The following is an 18,135-nucleotide window of genomic DNA, read 5'->3' as shown; positions in this document are numbered from 1 at the left end:
TAGAGCTCCAAGAAAGGATTGTGGCGAGGCACAGATCTGGGGAAGAGTACCAAAACATTTCTGCAGCATTGAAGATCCCAAAGGACACAGTGGCCTCCATCATTCTTAAAATGGAAGAAGTTTGAAAACCTCAAGACTCTTCCTAGAGATGGCCGCTCGGTCAAACTGAACAATTGAGGGAGAAGGGCCTTGGTCAGGGAGGTGACCAAGAACCCGATGGTGACCCGGACAGAGCTCCAGAGTTCCTCTGTGGAGATGGGAGAACCTTCTAGAAGGACAACCATGTCTGCAGCACTCCACCAATCAGGCCTTTATGGTAGAATGGCCAGACGGAAGACACTCCTCATTAAAAGGCACAGACAGCCAGCTTGGAGTTTGCCAAACGGCACCCAAAGGACTCCGACCATGAGAAACAAGATTCTGTGGCCTCATGAAACCAAGATTGAACTCTTTGGCCTGAATGCCAAGAGTCATGCCTGGAGGAAACCTGGCACCATCCCTACAGTGAAGCATGGTGGTGGCAGCATCATGCTGTGGGGATGTTTTTCAGCAGCAGGGACTGGGAGACTAGTCAGGATCGAGGGAAATATGAACGGAGCAAAGTACAGAGATCCTTGATGAAAACCTGCTCAGGACCTCAGACTGGGGCGATGGTTCACCTTCCAACAGGACAATGACCCTAAGCACAGAGCCAAGACAACGCAGGAGTGGCATTGGGACAAGTCTCTGAATGTCCTTGACTGGCCCAGCCAGAGCCCGGACTTGAACATCTGGAGAGACCTGAAAATAGCTGCGCAGCAATACTCCCCATCCAACCTGACAGAGCTTTGAGAGGATCTGCAAAGAATGGGATAAACTCCCCAAATACAGATGTGCCAAGCTTGTAGCGTCATACCCAAGAAGACTTGAGGCTGTAATCACTGCCAAAAGGTGCTTTAACAAAGTACTGAGTAAAGGGTCTGAATACTTTTGTAAATACATTTTCAGAAATGTCTAAAAACCTGTCATTATGGGGTATTGTGTAGATTAACGAGGGAAAAAATCTATTGTGGAAAAAGGGTAGGGGTCTGAATACTTTCCAAATGACAACCAGGTTAGGGGAGTTACTTACTAATCACTGACCTTAATTCATCAATCAAGTTGGAAGTGAAAAACCCGCAGATTCTCAGCCCTCCGTGGAATGAGTGACACGTGATTTACATGAGTCCACTTGAAACATCTTGCTGGCAAATTAGGATTTGAAGGTTTGCAGAGAAGTGGGTTCTAGTGATTGTCCCTTTATTCACTTTTCTCCAATTTTCTCATGTGCCACACTAGCAGGTCTTAATTGTCCTGTTCTAGATAAAACAGTTAAGAGTTTTTTTTGGTTTGATGTTTTTGAACTTGGTGCTTTTTTAAAATAAAAACATGTTTTTTTCCATGTGCCTTTTATTACTTTGTATGTTCATGTACAGTACACCTTTCCAAACAGAGGCATATACACAACTTGATTTATTTCAAAAAAAGATTGCTCGAGATACAAAATATAAGAAAAAAGGTACAAAATGTATATTAAATACATTATCCAAGACATTGTATGTACAATGTTGAAAATATCCTGACAAAAGCCCTAAAATGTTTTTTTGGCTTTGCTTATTTCAACAAAATAGACTAAACTTCAAGTTACAGTTTAAGTCTTGGAACTATAGGTCTCTTGATCAAGGAAGCATCACTGCAGCTTATCTGTTTTGGGGTCCAATTACCAATGAAGATATTAGTGTCACCTCAAGTATGGGGCTCCCGAGTGGCACAATGCACGACATCTCAGTGCTTGCGTCGTCACTAGACACCCTGGTTCAAATCCAGGCTGTATCACATCCGGCTGTGATAGGAGTCCCATAGGGCGGCGCACAATTTGGCCCAGCATCGTCCGTCATTGTAAATAAAAATGTGTTCTTAACTTGTCTAGTTAAATAAAGGTAAACTAAAAAAGTACAATACAATAGCAACCCCTTTACAAATGATACTCTGAGGTAATGGTACACGTACCGTAATCAGTTGCATATTTTCAATTTAGCTAAAATCAAATGTGGGTGTCCAGATATAAATCAATGAATGTCACCGCATCTGTTCTCTGATTGAATTAGGTATGGGTCTTAACCATAGTGTTCTGATTGAACCAGGTATGGGTCTTAACCATAGTGTTCTGATTGAACCAGGTATGGGTCTTAACCATAGTGTTCTGATTGAACCAGGTATGGGTCTTAACCATAGTGTTCTGATTGAACCAGGTATGGGTCTTAACCATAGTGTTCTGATTGAACTAGGTATGGGTCTTAACCATAGTGTTCTGATTGAACCAGGTATGGGTCTTAACCATAGTGTTCTGATTGAACCAGGTATGGGTCTTAACCATAGTGTTCTGATTGAACCAGGTATGGGTCTTAACCATAGACTATAGAAAAATAAGGTGTCAGCGTCAGATCACAACAAACTTTCTTTGAGCTGTACTTAAGTAGTTTACAAAAATATCAGTGACAAAATACTGGTTGGTCCAACTTCACTAGACAGAAGTTCTGATGAGAATTCAAACTCTGCTGGGTGATGCACCGAGACCTCCCAACTTGTGACAGTGGACCGAGACCTCCCAACGTGTGACAGTGGACCGAGACCTCCCAACGTGTGACAGTGGACCGAGACCTCCCAACTTGTGACAGTGGACCACAACATAAAACACTGAGATGAGGTAGTGCTTTGCTTTTCTATTCCATTCCTCCTTTCAAGCTCAAGACCAAATTAGCAAACCCTTAGAGATAGAGTCAGCTCCTCCACTGGAATGGACTTGTGTGTGGGGACCTCAGAGCTCCACCTGATAAGGTCATAGGTCCCTGTTCTGAGTCTCTTTCCCATCCAGGAGCAGACCAGCTGAATCCTCCTCCAGTTTAACAGCCACAGCGTCTTGGGCTCCATCATCATTGCAGACACCTCCCCTTTAGCAATCAGTTCAAAAATCTCTCCACGATTTCATCACAACAGTTTCCGATTCAATATCTCCCAGACCATGCGTCTCCTGAAGTAGGGCATGTGTTTCTGCCAATTGGAGGGAAGGGAAATACTGAGTTACTCATAGTCAAGTCATTGGATTGTAGGACATTTCCTGTACTGGCAGGACTGCTCATGCTTACCGTAACACTTCCATTAAACCCAGAGTCTCCAACAGGTCGCGGTCTCATATAGTGACCGGCCATGGCTTCACATTTGATCAAATAAACGGCAGTCTCTTACAAGTGCCGGGTGTAAAATGATGCGTGCCCGCTTTAGGCCAGTCTGCTCCAGTAGAATTTCACAGAACCTACCTAACGCTACATTTTTGATCCCTGCTTGTCAAAACACAAGTCTGTCCATGTAACCAGTGAAAATTACTAATCAATTCATCCCGTTTGAAACAGAGTTCTGAATATCAAACAGGGCTATTGGTGATAGAACATTAAATGAGTGAGAAAACGGAATCATAACAGGGTGACCCGGGCTTTGCACACCTCAGACTGTATTAAACACTGGCCTCCAATACAAGCCTGTCTCCAACACACACAGGGGCAGCTTGGTGCTTGAATCATAAACTCCTGGGATATTTATTCAAATTTTACAGTACTTACTTGTGTGAATGTGATTGGCTTGTCTTTGGTGACATACTCTGCATATTTACATGTGAACATTCCACAGTCATTTCCATTCATCTGCTGAGGAATCTCCTAATGGGAGAAATATTTTGGAGATAAACGTTAAGATGGCAACATCATCAGTGATGTGTTAACGAATGTTGAGTTGACAGAGTTCCCGGTTAGATATATAACACTCACATTGCGTTTCTTGCTCTGCAGAGTCCATTCTGCAGTATCCAGGTCTTTGCCCTTCTTGTCCTTGCTTTCCTGCTGCAGGTATTGCAGCAGTATCCTGCAGGCTTCGTCATTGTTCCCTCCCATTGAATCAAAGTACGTGATACTCTTGTTACGGAGATCCACTACCTGAGAAGAGAAGGATGTTAATAAAAACGTCACACTACAGGGCCGAACTGAACCACATTGTCCTGACTCTGATATATTGTTTTTACACTGTCCTTTCCAGAAAGGTGCCAGGCCCGCCCAGTACAGCTCGGCTCTTTAGATGGAAGCAGGCATTGCTGACTGGAGGAGAGTTGCAGTATAATAGTTAGTTATAACAGGGCTGCTGTTCAGTACTCACAGAGAGGCACCAGTGCACCCCCAGGTGGACAGGCACCAGTATGACGTCCATTGAGAAGATGTCCATCTTTTTGGTCCAGCGGCGTACGGCAGAGTAGCCTGCGCTGCGTAGCTTTGGGAAGAAGAAGGTGTTGAAGGTGTGGACCGTCGGCAGGCTGGGATCCTTACTGCGTTCCACCAGCAGGTTCATGTAGAAGTTGATCACCTGCAGAGTAAAAGGAGAGGCAACGGATGAAGAAAATACAACATATCCTGTCCAGGACACTACTGCGTCCATATCCTGTCCAGGACACTACTGCGTCCATATCCTGTCCAGGACACTACTGCGTCCATATCCTGTCCAGGGCACTACTGCGTCCATATCCTGTCCAGGGCACTACTGCGTCCATATCCTGTCCAGGGCACTACTGCGTCCATATCCTGTCCAGGGCACTACTGCGTCCATATCCTGTCCAGGGCACTACTGCGTCCATATCCTGTCCAGGGCACTACTGCGTCCATATCCTGTCCAGGGCACTACTGCGTCCATATCCTGTCCAGGGCACTACTGCGTCCATATCCTGTCCAGGGCACTACTGCGTCCATATCCTGTCCAGGGCACTACTGCGTCCATATCCTGTCCAGGGCACTACTGCGTCCATATCCTGTCCAGGGCACTACTGCGTCCATATCCTGTCCAGGGCACTACTGCGTCCATATCCTGTCCAGGGCACTACTGCGTCCATATCCTGTCCAGGGCACTACTGCGTCCATATCCTGTCCAGTACACTACTGCGTCCATATCCTGTCCAGGGCACTACTGCGTCCATATCCTGTCCAGGGCACTACTGCGTCCATATCCTGTCCAGGGCACTACTGCGTCCATATCCTGTCCAGGGCACTACTGCGTCCATATCCTGTCCAGGGCACTACTGCGTCCATATCCTGTCCAGGACACTACTGCGTCCATATCCTGTCCAGGACACTACTGCGTCCATATCCTGTCCAGGACACTACTGCGTCCATATCCTGTCCAGGACACTACTGCGTCCATATCCTGTCCAGGACACTACTGCGTCCATATCCTGTCCAGGACACTACTGCGTACATATCCTGTCCAGTATACTACTGCGTACATATCCTGTCCAGTACACTACTGCGTACATATCCTGTCCAGTACACTACTGCGTACATATCCTGTCCAGTACACAAAATGATAGTTTCTGGATTTGACCATATTAATGACCAAAGGCTCGTATTTCTGTGTTTATTATATTATAATTAAGTCTATGATTTGACATTTGATAGAGCAGTCTGACTGAGCGGTGGAAGGCAGCAGCAGGCTCGTAAGCATTCATTCAAACTTTACTGTGTTTGCCAGCAGCTCTTAGCAATGCTTGATCACAGCGCTGTTTATGACTTCAAGCCTATCAACTCCTGAGATTAGGCTGGCAATACTAAAGTGCCCATTAGAACATTCAACAGTCAAAGGTATAAAAAAATACAAATGGTATAGAGAGAAATAGTCGACGCGTCATAATTCCTATAATAACTACAACCTAAAACTTCTTAACTGGGAATGTTGAACCACCAGCTTTCATATGTTCTGAGCAAGGAACTTAAACGTTAGCTTTTTTACATGGCACATATTGCACTTTTACTTTTCTCCAACACTGTGTTTTTGCATTATTTAAACCAAATTGAGCATGTTTAATTATTTATTTGAGACTAAATAGATAATATGTATTATATTAAGTTAAAATAAAAAGTGTACATTGTTCATTCAGTATTGTTGTAATTGTCATTACACATACATACAGTTGAAGTTGGAAGTTTAAATACACTTAGGTTGGAGTCATTAAAACTCGTTTTTCAACCACTCCACAAATTTCTTGTCAACAAACTATAGTTTTGGCAAGTCGGTTAGGACATCTACTTTGTGCATGAACACAAGTCATTTTTCCAACAATTGTTTACAGACAGATCATTTCACTTATAAAAATCACTGTATCACAATTCCAGTGGGTCAGAAGTTTACATACACGAAGTTGACTGTGCCTTTAAACAGTGTGGAAAATTCCAGAAAATGATGTCATGGCTTTAGAAGCTTCTGATAGGCTAACTGACATCATTTGAGTCAATTGGAGGTGTACCTGTGGATGTATTTCAAGGCCTACCTTCAAACTCAGTGCCTCTTTGCTTGACATCATGGGAAAATCAAAAGAAATCAACCAAGACATCAGTTTTTTTTGAAGACCTCAAGTCTGGTTCATCCTTGGGTGTAATTTCCAAATGCCTGAAGGTACCACGTTCATCTGTACAAACAATAGTGCGCATGTATAAACACTATGGGACCACGCAGCCGTCATTCCGCTCAGGAAGGAGACATGTTCTGTCTCCTAGAGATGAGCGTACTTTGGTGCTAAAAGTGCAAATCAATCCCAGAACAACAGCAAAGAACCTTGTGAAGATGCTGGAGGAAACAGGTACAAAAGTATCTATATCCACAGTAAAACGAGTCCTATATCGACATAACCTGAAAGGCCGCTCAGCAAGGAAGAAGCCACTGCTCCAAAACCACCATAAAAAAGCCAGACTATGGTTTGCAACTGCACATGGAGACAAAGACCGTACTTTTTGGAGAAATGTCCTCTGATCTGATGGGGAAAAAAATAGAACTGTTTGGCCATAATGACCATCGTTATGTTTGGAGGAAAAAGGGGGAGGCTTGCAAGCTGAAGAACACCATCCCAACCCTGGCAGCAGAATGTTGTGGGGGTGCTTTGCTGCAGGAGGGACTGGTGCACTTCACAAAATAGATGGCATCATGAGGGAGGTAAATTATGCGGATATATTGAAGCAACATCTCAAGACTTCAGTCAGGAAGTTAAAGCTTGGTCGCAAATGGGTCTTCCAAATGGACAATGACCCCAAGCATACTTCCAAAGTTGTGGCAAAATGGCTTAAGGACAATAAAGTCAAGGTATTGGAGTGGCCATCATAAAGCCCTGACCTCAATCCCATAGAAAATTTGTGGGCAGAACTGAAAAGGCGTGTGCGAGCAAGGAGGCCTACAAACATGACTCAGTTACGCCAGCAATGTTAGGAGGAATGGGCCAAAATTCACCCAAATTATTGTGGGAGGCTTGTGGAAAGCTACCGAAACATTTGACCCAAGTTAAACAATTTAAAGGCAATGCTACCAAATACTAATTGAGTGCATGTAAACTTCTGACCCACTAGGAATGTGATGAAAGAAATAAAAGTTGAAATAAATCATTCTCTCTGCTATTATTCTGACATTTCACATTCTTAAAATAAAGTGGTGATCCTAACTGACCTAAGACAGGGAATTTTTACTAGGATTAAATGTCAGGAATTGTGAAAAACTGAGTTTAAATGTATTTGGCTAAGGTGCATGTAAACTTCCGACTTCAACTGTATGCATACATACACAAAAGAATAATAAATTGGTGGATTAATTGGTATTGGCTTTTTTTGGTCCTCCAATAAATCGGTATCGGCGTTGAAAAATCAGAATCGGTCGACCTCCACTAGAGACACCTGTCCAGTACACTAGAGACACCTGTCCAGTACACTAGAGACACCTGTCCAGTACACTAGAGACACCTGTCCAGTACACTAGAGACACCTGTCCAGTACACTCAGTTGTCACTCTCACCCACACTAAATAAAAACAACTCACAGTAGGCACAGAAAAATGAGCAAACAGAAGCAGTGTGATGAGCTCTCACCTCGTCGTTGAGCCAGTTGAGGTGGCTGAGTGACAGAAGCAGTGTGATGAGCTCTCACCTCGTCGTTGAGCCAGTTGAGGTGGCTGAGTGACAGAAGCAGTGTGATGAGCTCTCACCTCGTCGTTGAGCCAGTTGAGGTGGCTGAGTGACAGAAGCAGTGTGATGAGCTCTCACCTCGTCGTTGAGCCAGTTGAGGTGGCTGAGTGACAGAAGCAGTGTGATGAGCTCTCACCTCGTCGTTGAGCCAGTTGAGGTGGCTGAGTGACAGAAGCAGTGTGATGAGCTCTCACCTCGTCGTTGAGCCAGTTGAGGTGGCTGAGTGACAGAAGCAGTGTGATGAGCTCTCACCTCGTCGTTGAGCCAGTTGAGGTGGCTGAGTGACAGAAGCAGTGTGATGAGCTCTCACCTCGTCGTTGAGCCAGTTGAGGTGGCTGAGTGACAGAAGCAGTGTGATGAGCTCTCACCTCGTCGTTGAGCCAGTTGAGGTGGCTGAGTGACAGAAGCAGTGTGATGAGCTCTCACCTCGTCGTTGAGCCAGTTGAGGTGGCTGAGTGACAGAAGCAGTGTGATGAGCTCTCACCTCGTCGTTGAGCCAGTTGAGGTGGCTGAGTGACAGAAGCAGTGTGATGAGCTCTCACCTCGTCGTTGAGCCAGTTGAGGTGGCTGAGTGACAGAAGCAGTGTGAATGAGCCATTGGCTGTCGAGCAGGTCGTTGAGGTGGCTGAGTGACAGAAGCAGTGTGATGAGCTCTCACCTCGTCGTTGAGGTGGCTGAGTGACAGAAGCAGTGTGATGAGCCAGTTGAGGTGGCTGAGTGACAGAAGCAGTGTGATGAGCCAGTTGAGGTGGCTGAGTGACAGAAGCAGTGTGATGAGCCAGTTGAGGTGGCTGAGTGACAGAAGCAGTGTGATGAGCTCTCACCTCGTCGTTGAGGTGGCTGAGTGACAGAAGCAGTGTGATGAGCTCTCACCTCATCGTTGAGCCAGTTGAGGTGGCTGAGTGACAGAAGCAGTGTGATGAGCTCTCACCTCGTCGTTGAGCCAGTTGAGGTGGCTGAGTGACAGAAGCAGTGTGATGAGCTCTCACCTCATCGTTGAGCCAGTTGAGGTGGCTGAGTGTCTGGAGATCTTTGCGTGTGATGGTGAGTCTGAAGCCTTCACTCAGCACCTCGTCCTGGCTGCCTACCATCAGCGCCTGGCCCACCTCCCCCTCCATATCCTGGATGGCACGGACACACAAACAAGACGGCTCAGCTAAAGGCTAAATGGCATAGATCACTCCTCACCTCTCCACCTGATAGCTGATGTGTGGTGAGCGTTCTGGCACAGAATGATCACTGTGGTGGGTGAGGTGAGTTTTCCCCTACTATGTAAAGAGCTTTAAGTACCAGTATCCAAGCTGTATCACATTCCGCCATGAAGGGGAATCCCATAGGGCGGCGCAGAATTGGCCCAGTGTCGTCCGGGTTTGGCCGTCATTGTAAATAAGAATTTGTTCTTAACTGAGTTGCCTAGTTAACTTAGATAAAAACCTCAGTTGGTAGAAAAGTGCTATATAAATCCAATCTATTATTATTATTATTATGTACATTCCTGATGCGCACAGTGATCAAATCAATTTGACTTATTTAAACTGCATTTAAAACACCTCGATGTACTTAACAATAAAATAACAATAATGCATTTTATTGGCAATGCTCTTTCTCACAATAGACAAAACTAAAAAACAGTGAATGTACCTCAGTGAGCTCGGGGAACTCTGGTTCCTCCTCTGTGGGTTTGGGTTCCTCTATGAAGGCAGCCAGAGGAACCTCCTTCTCCAGAGGGACTCTAACATGCAGCTCCACGGGCCTGTGGCCCAGCTGGCTGTCTTCTGATATACGCTGGACCACAGCAGGAGAGGGTTAGGGTCAGAGCTACCGCCACAGAGGTGAATGTTCATTTCAGAGTGATAAAAGAGCATCTCATTTCATATTCTTATGCTATGATGAATAAAGCCTATAGGGAGAACTTATTTCTGTGGACCACGGCTGAGGTATGTGTAGGACTATGTATTGAAATGACGGCTGACATCACACCAATGAGGAGGACAGAGTAAGTACCTGTCGCAGCAGCTGAGCAGCTAGGGCCTCCTGCCCCTCTATCTGCCTCCGTCTCTCCCGGGCACGGAAGTCGTACATGCTAGTCCTGGGAAACACAGACACACAAATTGACTTGAGGAAAGGACTTCTGTAATGGGTTAGAAGATGGTTTCATTTTTATTTCTGCGTAGCATCTAGTATGCACCGGCGCATGGCGATATACAGCTAACTATGAATCTACCAAGAAAGAAAAACAGTACCAATCATGAGTGTAAGGAATCAGGGGACTTACAATTCTTTGATCCAGAGCTCAGCTTGGTAGCATGGTACACTGCAGAGACAGAAAGTAACCAGGTTAGATGGGGACAACAAAGCACATAACAAAACAGCCACAACAGAAACAAAAACAAACTATTCAAAATGCTTACCTTGAACTGTCTGGCTTTTTGCCCTTCTGCTCTTTCACAATGATTACGGAGTCCCCGTCATGAGCTGTACAGAACAAGACGAGAGGTGACCACAACCCCATGATGGGGAGGAGAGAAACAGGTTGGTTCTACAGCGTCCAACCATCAATTCAATAAACGTTATTCATTCCCTACGAGCAATTCAAAGGGATGAATTAAGTTTATATCAATTGAATCACCTTGGAGGAATTGAAAAATGATTGTCTCATGTATTACCTGATGATTGTGAGTCCTGAGAAGAGGTGTCCAGTATGCTAACTGAGGAAGGGGCAGACTGTACTGGCTCTGGTCCCCTGGGGCTGAGGTCTGAGTCAGAGGCCCATGGCTGGTTCCCTGCCCCACTGGAGGAGCCCTCCCCTGGGCTGGGGACGTTGCTGGACTCTGGACGGGGGCTTGGTGGTCCACTTGGTACCCGTGAGGCATCTCCTGACCCGGCAGGGGACGAACACTGGAGCAGACGTCTGCTGGTATTCAGGAAGCTGGTGCTGAGAGTGATTGAGGGCGAGAGACGGACGCAGGTCAGAACTAAGGGAAAGGGGAGGAGAATACTAGAATGGAGCACCAGTACACTAAAATGTATGGACTAAATGTAGGATTAGAAACCCCAAGGAGAAGTAGAAAACATGTGCACTTGCATCAACTTGCCAGTACATGTCATTGAGCATCACTAAAGAAACTCAAACAGGAAATAACCGTGCTGTCTATTCAACGCTGGTCTGACCAATCGGAATCCATGCTTCAAGATAGTTTTGATCATGCGGACTGGGATATGTTCCGGGTAGCCTCGGATAATAACATTGATGTATACACGGACATGGAGACTGAGTTCATCAGGAAGTGTATAGGGGATGTGGATCCCACTGGGACTATTAAAACCTGCCCAAACCAGAAACAGTCGATAGATGGCAGCATTCGCGCAAAACTGGAAGCTCGAACCACCGCATTTAACCATAGCAAGGTGACTGGGAATATGGCTGAATACAAACAATGGCAATCAGAGGCAAAACTTCAGTACAGAGACAAAGTGGAGTTGCAATTCAACAGCTCAGTCACAAGACATGTGGCAGGGTCTACAGACTATCACGGACTACAAAGGGAAAACCAGCCATGTCACGGACACCAATGTCTTGCTAAACACCTTCCTCGCCCACTTTGAGCATAACACAACACCATCGACGCGGCCCGGAGAACAAGAGCCCCAGAAGACTGCGGGCTCTTGTTCTCCGTGGCTGACGTGAGTAAGACAGTTAAGCGTTAACCCTCGCAAGGCTGCCGGCCCAGACGGTATTGCTAGCCGCATCCTCAGAGCATGCACAGACCAGCAAGCTGGTGTGTTTACAGACATATTCAATATCTCCCTATACCAGTCTGCTGTACCCACTTGCTTCAAGATGTCCACCATTGTTCCTGTACCCAAGAAACCAAGAAAGCAAAGGTAACTGAACTAAATGACTATCGCCCCGTAGCACTCACTTCTGGTCATCATGAAGTGCTTTGAGAGACTAGTCAAGGATCATATCACCTCCACCCTACCTGACACTCTAGACCCACTTCAATTTGCTTACCGCCCCAATATATCCACAAGACGATGCAATCGCCATCACACTGCACACTGCCCTATCCCACCTGGACAAGAGGATTACCTATGTAAGAATGCTGTTCATCGACTACAGCTGCCCTATCCCACCTGGACAAGAGGATTACCTATGTAAGAATGCTGTTCATTGACTATAGCTCAGCATTCAACACCATAGTACCCTCCAAGCTCATCATCAAGCTCAGGGCCCTGAGTCTGAACCCCACCCTGTGCAACTGGGTCCTGGACTTCTTGACAGGCCACCCCCAGGTGGTGAAGGTAGGAAACATCTCACTTCGCTGATCCTCAACACTGGGGCCCCACAAGTGTGCATACTCAGCCCCCTCCTGTACTCCCTGTTCACCCACAACCACTTGGCCACACACAACCCAACTCATATCATCAAGTTTGCAGACACAAACAGGCCATAGCAGAGTGCGTTCTCAGCTCTCTCCTGTACTCCCTGTTCAGCCATGACTGCGTGGCAATGCACGCCTCCAACTCAATCATCAAGTTTGCAGACGACACTACAGTGGTAGGCTTGATTACCAACAACGACGAGACGGCCTACAGGGAGGAGGTGAGGGCCCTCGGATTGTGGTGTCAGGAAAACAACCTCACACTCAACAAAAGGAGATGATCGTGGACTTCAGGAAACAGCAGAAGGAGCACCCCCCCATCCACATCAACAGGACAGTAGTGGAGAAGGTGGAAAGTCAAGTTCCTCAGCGTACACATCACAGACAAACCGAAATGGTCCACCCACATAGACAGCGTGGTGAAGAAGGCTCAGCAGCCCCTCTTCAACCTCAGGAGGCTGAAGAAATTTGTCTTGTCACCAAAAACACACAAACTTTTGCAGATGCACAATCGAGAGCATCCTGTCGGGCTGTATCATCGCCTGGTACTGCAACTGCTCTGCACACAACCACAAGGCTCTCCAGAGGGTAGTGAGGTCTGCACAACATATCACCGAGGGCAAACTACCTGCCCTCCAGGACACCTACACCACCCGATGTCACAGGAAGGCCAAAAATATCATCAAGGACAACAACCACCCGAGCCACTGCCTGTTCACCCCACTATCATCCAGAAGGCGAGGTCAGTACAGGTGCATCCTTCCGTCATCCAGCTGGCTTAGTATGGAGCGTGATTTTGTCGCCTGTCAATCTGCAGATGTCACTTTATAGTAACAATCCTATTATACATAGCAGTCCGAATCTGGAAGCAAATTAAAGTCCACTTTGATCTTAAACCAATATCATTCATGCTCCCTGTTGCGAGGAATCCCTCCTTTGCCCCCGCTAACATTGATAACACCTTTGAGCGATGTGGAGAGCTAGGGATAAATACCATAGGGGATCTATATTTAGAAGGGACCTTTGCCTCCTTTGAGTTGCTGAAGGAAACTTATAATCTTCCCAGAAGTAACTTTTTCAGATACCTACAGATTAGAGACTGTTAGAAAACACCTCCAAACATTTGGGAACGCTAAACCTTCCATGTTCGACGGATGCAAAAAAATATGCCCCACCTCAGACAAACTGATATATCGTCTATATGACGCTCTTCAATCTGTTAGCGCACCGTCTACTGATGCCATTAAGGCAAAATGGGAGGAAGAACTAGGGACTGACATTTCGGTGGCAGACTGGGAAGATAGCTTGGAGTATATCCACACCTGCTCCATTAACTCCAGACATCATCTCATACAATTCAAGGTATTACACAGATTACACTATTCCAAAACCAAACTGCATAGGATATTTCCTGGTACATCCCCTATGTGTGATAAATGTCAGGCTGAGCAGGGTACACTAGTCCACTGCTTTGCCCTATGCTCTAACTTGTATTGTTATTGGTGTGGACTTTTTAGGATCCTCTCTGAAGTTCTGGAGACTTCAATTGACCCAGACCCACTTCTGATAATCCTGGGAGTGTCTGATTCCATAAACGAATTAACCAAGCCCCAAAACAACTCCTCTCTTACAGTCTCATTTCGGCAAAAAAATGTATCTTGTTGTTTTGGAAAAGGAGGGAAGCTCCCTCTACCAAATTATGGCTCAGCAAATTGGCAAACACTGTACACTTAGAATTAGATATATTCTGAAAAATACATTATCAACATTTGATCAAATCTGGCAGCCTTTCCTCTTACTTGGACCAGTCGGCGCTGTGAATTTGTACATTTTAACGCACTTGTAATATTTGAATCTACCTTTGGGCATCTACCCTCTTTCTTTCTACCTGTCCTTGTTCTGTATGTCTTGATACTGAAAAACAGCATCCATCTCAAGTCCTCAGACTGTTAAATAGCCATCACTAGCTGGCTACCACCCAGTTACTCAACCCTGCACCTTAGACGCTGGTGCCCCATATACATGGAATCACTGGCCACTTTAATAATGGAACACTGGCCACTAATGTTTACATACTGCTTTACTCATCTCATATGTATATACTGTATTCTATTTCTACTGTATTTTAGAATATGCCACTCCGACATTGCTCGTCCTAATATTTATATATTTCTTAATTCTATTATTTTACTTTTAGATTTGTATATCGTGAGATATTACTGCACTATTGGAGCTAGGAACACAAGCATTTCACTACACCCACAACATCATCTGTTAAATATGTGTATATGTGACCACTAAACATTGGATTTGAATTGTCTGTGTAGACTGGAGAAGTGAGAGGACTGTATTGGCTTTGTGGTTGTTGTACTCACAAGTCTCTGTGTGAGCGCGGAAAGCCCTGGGAGCTGCCGCTGTGACACAAGGAGGACTGTCCACCTGAGACCATGGCCAGTAGCTGTCTGTACACCTCCTTCTCCTCCTCACAGACAGACTGGAGACACCCAGAGGACCCAACACTATATTATAAATGAGGCTTTGATATGGAAAAGATGCAACATTATGTTTTAACCAAACTTCCCTCTGGGGGAAAGTTATTATATTGTATCTATCCAGGTTTATCTTGGTTTACAAAGCAGAATAATAGTAATATAACAAAGTTCATCAAAACAGCCCAAAAGCAAAAGTTCAGCAAACGGTGCAGCGAGTGGGATCCATAAAAATACTGGTAGGTGGTATCTGACCTCTTGTGCAGTGCAGCGAGCCCTGGCTTTGAGGAGGCGGTAGGAGGAGCTGCCATGTGAAGGACTCTGCACCACGCGGATAGGGAAGGTCTTCTCATACATGCTGGTGATGGAGCCGCTTCCTGTACCCAACCCTGCTGAGGTAAACCGTCTGCGGACAGACGGAGATAGAGAATTAAATTAGATTATTGTGAATGAAGCACCATCACGCACAGAAAATAAAGCACTTTTAAGCATTTTTTTGAAAATCAAACACTTTCACAACCTTGAAATGGTATGGTTCAAAATCAATCTAATTTGAGGTTTTCATGCACACGCACAATGCTTGATTAATTAATAGCAGAATTACTTTTTTCATCAGTGAGAAATGAAGATCTATATCTATTGACAATATGAGCATACCTATTTGATGTAGGTGTTCTGAAGTGGGTCCTTCCCGGGTGGGGAGAGGGACATGGCTTAGAGGTGCTGCTGGAGGAAGGAGGCTGACTGACAGAGTGCCCATTTGTTTTGGGCGTTTCACGATGTTTAAGAGCCATGCAAACTTGCCGTCTGCAGACCGTCGATTCCTTCATCGACTTCTCAATTCTAAAGGACTCTGCAGTGAAGAATGGAGGAAAAAGTGTGTCAAACAACTGTCCATTTCCATAGCGACATTTCCAGCCGGCAAAGACATTCTTAGAATAGAGTTTAGAAAATGTACAATAGTCTTGCCTGATTTAGAGCTTTTCCATTCCAGAGTTGTTGAGGGAGCAACAACCGTCCCATCCAGAGGAGTAGAGTTCCTCACCTCGAGGACCTGAAAACACCACCATAAAAACACAGGATATTAATGTTCAATATGAATATAACAAAGTTCTGGACTGCAGTAAACTGGAGTAATGAATGCGTAGAAATCTACTACTAGGCCCATATTAAAAAAGTATCTTAAGAGAAGGAGTGCTGATCTAGGATCAGGTCCCCCCTCGTATTTATTATGACTTAAAAGTCAAAGCCGATCCAAGATCAGCACACCCTACTCCGAGATGCTTTGCTAATTATGGGCCCTGAAACAGAGCTCCAATACCTCAGTTTCTTCCCAGACAGTTGAGGGAGGGGGTGCAAAGGTTGAGGGCTCCAGTTGGGGCTCTTCTGGAGGCTCTTCCCCTGGGTGTTCATCTAGAGGGCCAGGGGAAGCAGGCAGTATGTTCCTCAAGGTAGGGGTCATACTGTTCCGTACCCACGAAGCCACATTGGCGCTATGGCTCTTCACCCCTTCAGCCGCAGTCTTTACTGTATCAACAAGATCCCCTGTAATAGACATAAATGCAGTCTAAGTCAGGGAGCCATGGTTTGTTTATAGATCACAGTATACACAGTGCCAAGAACATGTTTGACAACAAGATATATGCCTATGACTGCATGACCAAGGCTGCAGCAAAGCTTACCCATCCGGAATTTCTTCACTGCTATGGCTTGGTCATCATGGTCAACGGCCTCTCCGTCCTCCAAACTTTGAGAAAAAGAGGAAAACATTCAAAATGAGAATAAGCCAGAGACCCAGTCAGTGATAGCAGATATTGTCATTTGAACTCTCATAGCTAGTTAACTACATTCACTTTAGACAGCGACCTGTTACAATCCACTCCATACATAGGGGTTGTTGAGTAAGCAAGTTTGATTGCTCAACAACCCACTTACACATGTGCGCCATACATGTTAGCATCTCACCACAAATTCCAATGAACTAGACAGCAAATTTACAACTCACACATAACTAACAGACAACTAGTTATGTCATAAAACAAGCTGACTGGTCATCCTTTGTCACCACCAACTGAAACTAAGCTAAATGATCTAACTTACAACACAACAAATATAATAACAGATAGTTAGCTATTGTAACTAATATTAACCTCAACTTACCAGTCGATGGGTCTTTTTCTCCTGATCGGACGCCGTTGTTGTATTCCGTGTGTATCAACGTTATCCTGTTGGTCGGGAGCTGGCACTCCGTAGCGGAGATTAGCGAAGCCCGTTCCAATCCATTCGTAAAATGTATTGAACATGTTTAGCTAGAGAAGTTTAAAACCTCCCGCCCGCGAAAAAAGGTATCGCTATGGTTGCTTCCAACCTGCCTGCCAGCGCAGCCAAAAGCACATAAAGCCACCCAACGTCATTCGGCCGGGGCAAGTAAATCGTAGCTAGTTAGTTAACTGACCAACACTACTAATCAGGTTACCTTCCTCCCCTTGAAATTAGTTCGTTATTTAACTCGCACAGCTAACAAGCTAAACTAGCTAGCTAACAAACTGGTTGTATGTGGCTTTAGCTACTAGGATTTTAATCCGCACTTGACTGAGTTTAATCACTAGTACCACATTCTACAATGCAATTGATGTTTCTTAAATAACCAAGGGGCCAAAAATAACCCAATGTAATACTTCAAATACAAAAATACGGTGTATAAACTCACTAAACGATAACCTCTCCCGCTTCTTCCTCATTCAAAACCACAACATGGCTGAGCTCGAAGTTCTACCATGAAACGTTTTCATTGGATGAGCAACTCGAGTAGATTAAAGTATTGTGAAACGTGATTGGCGGATTGGAGTGCTTTTTTTCTGGCGCTACTTTGACGATGTTCACAGATTTCGACAAGCATATTATATTCTACACGGATGTTTCTGTTGTATTCTATTTAGTGTCTGAGATACAAAAAAACTAGAAGATTAGTGAGTCCTTTTATTTTATTTTAGAGGTAAATGCAATAAACATTCACATTCCCGTTCTAATAAATACATCTGTATTATGTACGGCAAGAATTGTAAATACAAATAATTTTCCTAACACATTCATATGGAATAACACTCAATGCACTTAGCCAAGAGGCGCATATTTACACCTGCAAATTCATTACAATTTGTTCAGATAAAACTATTCCAAGGCCACAAATGTCATACACATATGAACCATT

At 45.0% G+C, this 18,135-nt stretch overlaps 1 protein-coding gene and 1 long non-coding RNA gene across 4 annotated transcripts; one reads left to right on the top strand and one right to left on the bottom strand.

Annotated features, from left to right (window-relative positions):
* Positions 1-1,476: 1,476 nt before the first annotated feature.
* LOC106572650 (sentrin-specific protease 1) lies at positions 1,477-17,688 on the bottom strand. 3 transcript variants are annotated; one of them, XM_014147017.2, is made up of 17 exons: positions 17,085-17,688; positions 16,607-16,671; positions 16,246-16,469; positions 15,894-15,978; positions 15,582-15,777; positions 15,180-15,330; positions 14,811-14,929; positions 10,717-10,985; positions 10,462-10,525; positions 10,326-10,364; positions 10,055-10,139; positions 9,692-9,835; positions 9,040-9,171; positions 4,222-4,425; positions 3,840-4,004; positions 3,636-3,731; positions 1,477-3,069 (listed from the first exon to the last, which is right to left on the bottom strand). In XM_014147017.2, exons 1-17 carry the CDS (start codon positions 17,225-17,227, stop codon positions 3,007-3,009), a joined length of 2,244 nt encoding a protein of 747 aa, XP_014002492.1. In that variant the 5' UTR covers positions 17,228-17,688; the 3' UTR covers positions 1,477-3,006. The 3 variants fall into 3 exon arrangements, with proteins under 3 accessions (XP_014002492.1, XP_014002493.1, XP_045552267.1); XM_014147018.2 differs by lacking the exon at positions 9,040-9,171; XM_045696311.1 differs by lacking the exons at positions 1,477-3,069; positions 3,636-3,731; positions 3,840-4,004 and having other exon boundaries at positions 8,924-9,171.
* Positions 8,400-8,771, top strand: LOC106599316 (uncharacterized). The gene is made up of 3 exons (XR_006759300.1): positions 8,400-8,613; positions 8,672-8,720; positions 8,751-8,771. It is a non-coding gene; the product is annotated as an uncharacterized lncRNA (long non-coding RNA).
* Positions 17,689-18,135: the final 447 nt, after the last annotated feature.

The sequence above is a fragment of the Salmo salar genome, chromosome ssa15, assembly GCF_905237065.1.
Source record: "Salmo salar chromosome ssa15, Ssal_v3.1, whole genome shotgun sequence".
Lineage (NCBI taxonomy): Eukaryota > Metazoa > Chordata > Actinopteri > Salmoniformes > Salmonidae > Salmo > Salmo salar.
Note: the sequence above shows the minus strand (reverse complement) of the source record. Positions and strands in the feature narration are given on the sequence as shown.